This window comes from Podarcis gaigeae (genome assembly GCF_964106915.1).
Source record: "Podarcis gaigeae genome assembly, chromosome: 4".
NCBI classification, from domain to species: Eukaryota; Metazoa; Chordata; class Lepidosauria; order Squamata; family Lacertidae; genus Podarcis; species Podarcis gaigeae.
In genome coordinates this window covers 85,056,821-85,061,604 of record NC_139677.1, presented here as the reverse complement: position 1 = coordinate 85,061,604, position 4,784 = coordinate 85,056,821, and the positions used below count along the sequence as shown (strand labels likewise).

General features: G+C 45.4%; 1 protein-coding gene across 1 annotated transcript; it reads left to right on the top strand.

Annotated features, from left to right (window-relative positions):
* The first annotated feature begins 539 nt into the window (after positions 1 to 539).
* Positions 540 to 3,355, top strand: LOC310843790 (uncharacterized protein C11orf87 homolog). The gene is made up of 2 exons (XM_083737542.1): positions 540 to 917; positions 1,687 to 3,355. The coding sequence occupies exon 2, from the start codon at positions 1,854 to 1,856 to the stop codon at positions 2,313 to 2,315; it is 462 nt and encodes a 153-aa protein (XP_083593668.1). The 5' UTR covers positions 540 to 917; positions 1,687 to 1,853; the 3' UTR covers positions 2,316 to 3,355.
* Positions 3,356 to 4,784: the final 1,429 nt, after the last annotated feature.

The following is a 4,784-nucleotide window of genomic DNA, read 5'->3' as shown; positions in this document are numbered from 1 at the left end:
TAGGATTTCTCTTATTTTTGAAGGAGCATTAAGGCTTGCTTGTGGTGATGGATTAAGCAAAGGTGGGCATTATAAACTGGGCTTCACTTATGGCCTTGTTTGGCAGAGGTGCTTGTGGACGAGGCAGGGATGGCAGTATAAATATAAACCACCCTAAACGCTGGCACTTTTCTTTTTTACCCTTGAGCATAGCTGTCAACTTTCCCCTTTTTCTTGCGAGAGATCCTATTCGGATTAAGGGAATTTCCCTTTAAAAAGGGGGAAACGTTGGCAGCTATGCCCTTGAGGCGTTGTGTTTTTAGGACCCGCCTTATTTTTACGCGTGCGAGTTGTTTCAAATGTCGCGTTTTCATGCCCTGGGACCTTAAAAGAGTGAAGGGTAATAAATAATAAAGGGGTAGGGGAGGGACGCGCGCGGGAAACTTCTGAACGGTCGCGGAGCTTCGTTTGGCTCAATCGATTATGGATTTGGGAGGAGGGAGAACGCGGTTTATTATATTTTTATTTTAACCATGTGAAGGGAGTGTGAGGGGGGTGGGGTGCAGCAAAATAAGGTGCTATGGGAACAGTGAGGAGGAGGAGACCCGGGAGAGCGTCGCCTGAGGGGGAGCCAGGCCTCTTTCCCCAGCGCCTCTGCCCCTCCGCCTGAGGGAGAAGAAACAAAAGCCGGCGAAGCGGCGGCGGCGACGACGACGACGAGGCACAGGGGGAGCGGCGGGAAGCGGAGCCCAGTCAGAGGCTCCTGGCTGCGTGACGTCACCGCCCGGGCTGGCTATAGGCTGGCCGCTGAGCTCTCCGAAGCGGCGGCGGCGGCTCTGCCCGCTTCATTCAGCGCTTTCCGCAGCCTGTGTGCATTCGGGGGGCTCCCTCGCCAGCGACACACAGACCGGGCACAACTCCCCGCAGCGGAGGCCCAGGTAAGGGAAGGGGGGCGACGTCTCTTTTTCGCCGGGGTTCGCTTCCCGGCGGAACTCCCCCCACCCCACCTCTGCCTCTCGTCAGCCTTTCCCCCCCCTCAGGGTCTCCCCTCGCGAAACAGCCTGCGGGGGTTGGCTGGGGGGGGGCGCGTCGGCCGTGGGGTGGGATGGGGGGCAGCCCCAGAAGGTGCACGAGGAGGGAGGGGGGGTCCGCACAAGTCCAAACTTTGCCAGCCTCTGGAACTTGGTCAGGCTATTGGGGGGGGGGGGGGAGGGAAAACACACGCCTACCAAGCTGCTGAGTAATTTGAGAAAATGAGGTTGCCAATGCAGTTCATGGACTATGTATATTTTGGTCTATCTATATAGATTAACATTTTATATCTATCTCTAGATACCCGTATATCTATATGTCTGCATATCACTAGACAGATATGTATCGCTATGTGATTCTCCCTGTTTTCCGAGATTTGGGAGGCAGCAGGGACCCGCTAGGATGCGGTCCTCAATTTCCAGGGCGCTCTCTTGCGTGTTTAAATCGCTCCGTCGACAACCCACCCTACCTCAGTCATTGTTCTAGATGCCGCCCGCTGAAGTGTGTTTAGTTTTGGGGGATGGGGGAGACCTCTGCAGCTGGAAAGATTAATTTGAGGTAGCGGTGGTTAAGGGGGGAAATAATAGAAGATGAGAGGGGAGTATCATAATGGTTTTCTTTTAAGCCAGGGAAGACACATCTAATTATTATTTTTTCCTTTTTTTCCTTTTGCAGGCTGGATCTTCCTTTCCTCCTTAGCGAAGGAGAAAAAAAGAGGGAGGGAGCGTGAAGGACTGTGTGAAGGCAAGGCATTTCCCCGAAACATTGCCAGCATCCCAGCTCGAGCATCTGCAGCGAGAGAGGACGAGAGAGGATCCTCGTCTTTACGAAAAGCCTCCTCAATGAGTGCCAAGCTCTCCAAGGAGTTGAGGCTCTCCCTGCCGCCCTGCCTCTTGAATAGGACATCTGGCTCTTCAAATGCCAGTACCACCTGCATCGTGCAAATGGGGCAGCTCTTCCAGTCTTTCTCTTCCACTTTTGTTTTAATTGTTCTGATCGCCCTCATCTTCTGCCTGATCCTCCTCTCCCTCATTACTTTCCATGTCCACAAGCGGAAGATGAAGAAACGGAAAATGCAAAAGGCTCAGGAGGAATACGAACGGGACCACTGCAGCAGCACCAGCGCCGAGGCAGGTGGTTCGTGTGAAATACCTCAAGGAAGAGAAACATCCAGGCTGGGAAGAACCACCCAGGATTCTAATATCCAGTGTACTTCTGCTCCAGAACCACAGAAAACACATCCTGAAAGATCATGTTTGGACACAGATACTCCAGGGCTTTTGCACACAGTGGTATTGTCTTGATTTTCTTTCCTTTTTATTTTCTGTGGGGACCTCACCAAAAGACACTGTTTGGTGTTTGTACATATTTGAGTGGTTATCATTATAATCTTAAAGAAGATGAAGAAGAAAAATTATTATTATTATTACTACTACTACTACTACTACTATTAATAAGGAAAGAAGCAACCAGAAAGCAAACGCATGACAAATTTCATTGCGTTTCTCATTGACTTTTTGCAAAGGGAAGGATGCATCTTTATTTCTTTATTTTCCTTTCAGAGAAGACAAGAAAAAGCTGCACAGTGCTACCAAATATAAAGTAATCTGCCCTGAAAGAAAAGGTGCAGACAGTACAATTGTGATGTACATATATAAATGATCTAGATTATATATAACAGCATATCTCTATTTCCCTACCCTTCTTTGTTGGAGATTATCCTTAAGTGTCATGGTATTTAAAGGACTGTATCACTGGCCAAGAATGAAAAAGGGAGGGAAGAGATAACGGGGGGGGGGGGGCGCGACAGAAAGGGAGAGACTACTTCTAAACATGCTTTTGGACTTTTGTCTCAGTGGCACTGGCAAGGTGAGGGGACTGTTCTGTTGACCAATTTGCAATGAAGCATGAAAGATCTGACCTTTTCGTAAGGTTTCTTGTGTCAATAACAGTTCTCCCCTCCTCCTCTTTTCCAACACCATCACTCTCTTTTAAGAGATTGGCATAAAAAAATAAAACCACCTGCCCCTGATTAAGCATAAGCAAATAAAAAAATGACCCTCCATTAACTGATGCTGATCTCCTTTTTAATTTTTTTAATTCCTCTCGCTTTCTCTCTCTCTGCAGTATTATATACCCTGTGCCCTGCAAAGCTGTGTATGCCAAACAGACTAGCTATGCTTCTATACCTATATCTATTATCTATGGGAGGGACTGGGGTTGTTACTCCACAGGAATGTTTTGGGTTGTATCTTTCTCTGTTTATCTCTTTAGGCATTTTCAATTGTAACAACCTTTTTCTTATATTAAATCTGGAATAAGATACCTTTTGTGGTGACCAAAACCAAGGTGACTGCAGTAATTTATTTTTATCCTTGAAAAAGTTTCCACATTGGTAGTGTTGTAGGAAGTCTTATTTCAGATGACCCTCAGGGTCCCTCCTAACTCTACAGTTCTTTGAGTCTGTGTTGAGATTCCTGCATTGCAGGGGATTGGACTAGATGACCCTCAGGGTTCCCTGCATCTCTGTGATTCTGTGATTTTATACTACATTCTAAGCACCATCCTTTACTGCGTTATTCTTAACTTACAGTTTATCCTTCCAAAAATTCAGTTTTGCATTGGTGTAACATGGAGATGTCTTCTACTGTTCTTACTGAGATATAATTTTGGCATCTTCCTATCCAGAATACTGTATGGTGACAACATACCGCTTATTCCCTCACAGTTGCTCTTCTCTTGTGAATCCAGACCCCCAAAGGGGGTGTGACAAAAATGTCATTATTAAAACATAATATTTCAGAAGGGGGTGGTGTCCTTTCCCAAAGACAAATTTCCACAAATTACTTGAGGAAAGTGTGTGGCTGTATGTTGTTAATACTGATAACAAAGGGAAATAAGTTAAACATGGTTAAGTTCCATTAATTTCAATGGGTGAGAATAAAGTGTGTGCCTTCAACTGCCATCCTACATTCATTTACTTGGTAATAAGTTCCATTGAATAAAGTAGGAGTTGCTTCCAAGTAAATTTTCATAGCATTGTGCTTTAAGTCTCCTCTAGAAGTTAAACTTCAATCCTCTACCTACTTACCTGGGAATAAAGTCTTTGAATGAGACTTACTTTTGAACAGACATGCATAGCATTGCAATGTTACTAAGGAACAAGTGTAATGGACAGAGTAAATGTGCCCAGGACTGTGATGTTATTAGGGCTTAAATGTGCTCAACTTTGCCGAAATGGTGCCCAAAGGTGTGTGGGATTGTTGTTTTGCAATTATTATCTCATTTCTTTCAGTCAAAAGAAATAGTGCTTGCAGGAAACACAGTAGATTTGGTTTAAATTTACTCTAAATCATCATCATCATCAGACATTATTTGCTGCCAGCAAGTGCCATGAGTCAGTCTTGTATATAAGCCCACAAAATGTACTAGCCTGCAAAGAAACAAAACAGTAGTGCGCTGGGGGTTGGCAGATAAGATATTGCAAGCTGTGTTTCTGTGCTGGGCACAGAAGATGTGGCTTCCATCCTCTAGCAGCCTGCTCGGGTTTTTATGTTGGGCACAGAAGAGGAACGAAGCACACTACATTGCTCAGTGGCCTGCATGGAATTTCTGGTAATCTATGGCTATCAGGCCAGTACTTAAATACAAGGCTGCTTTAGGTGAGTTGTCTAAATTCCTAAAATCTCTTCTGTACAATGTCTGAGGGTGCAGAATCTCTTAGGTTTGTGTTAATTAATAGCAATAACATGGAGAAAAAATAAATGGAAGAG

What these genes read in the sequence shown, in the direction of transcription:
- LOC310843790 (XM_083737542.1), top strand. Translation starts at nt 1,854, where the DNA reads ATGAGTGCCAAGCTCTCCAAGGAGTTGAGGCTCTCCCTGCCGCCCTGC.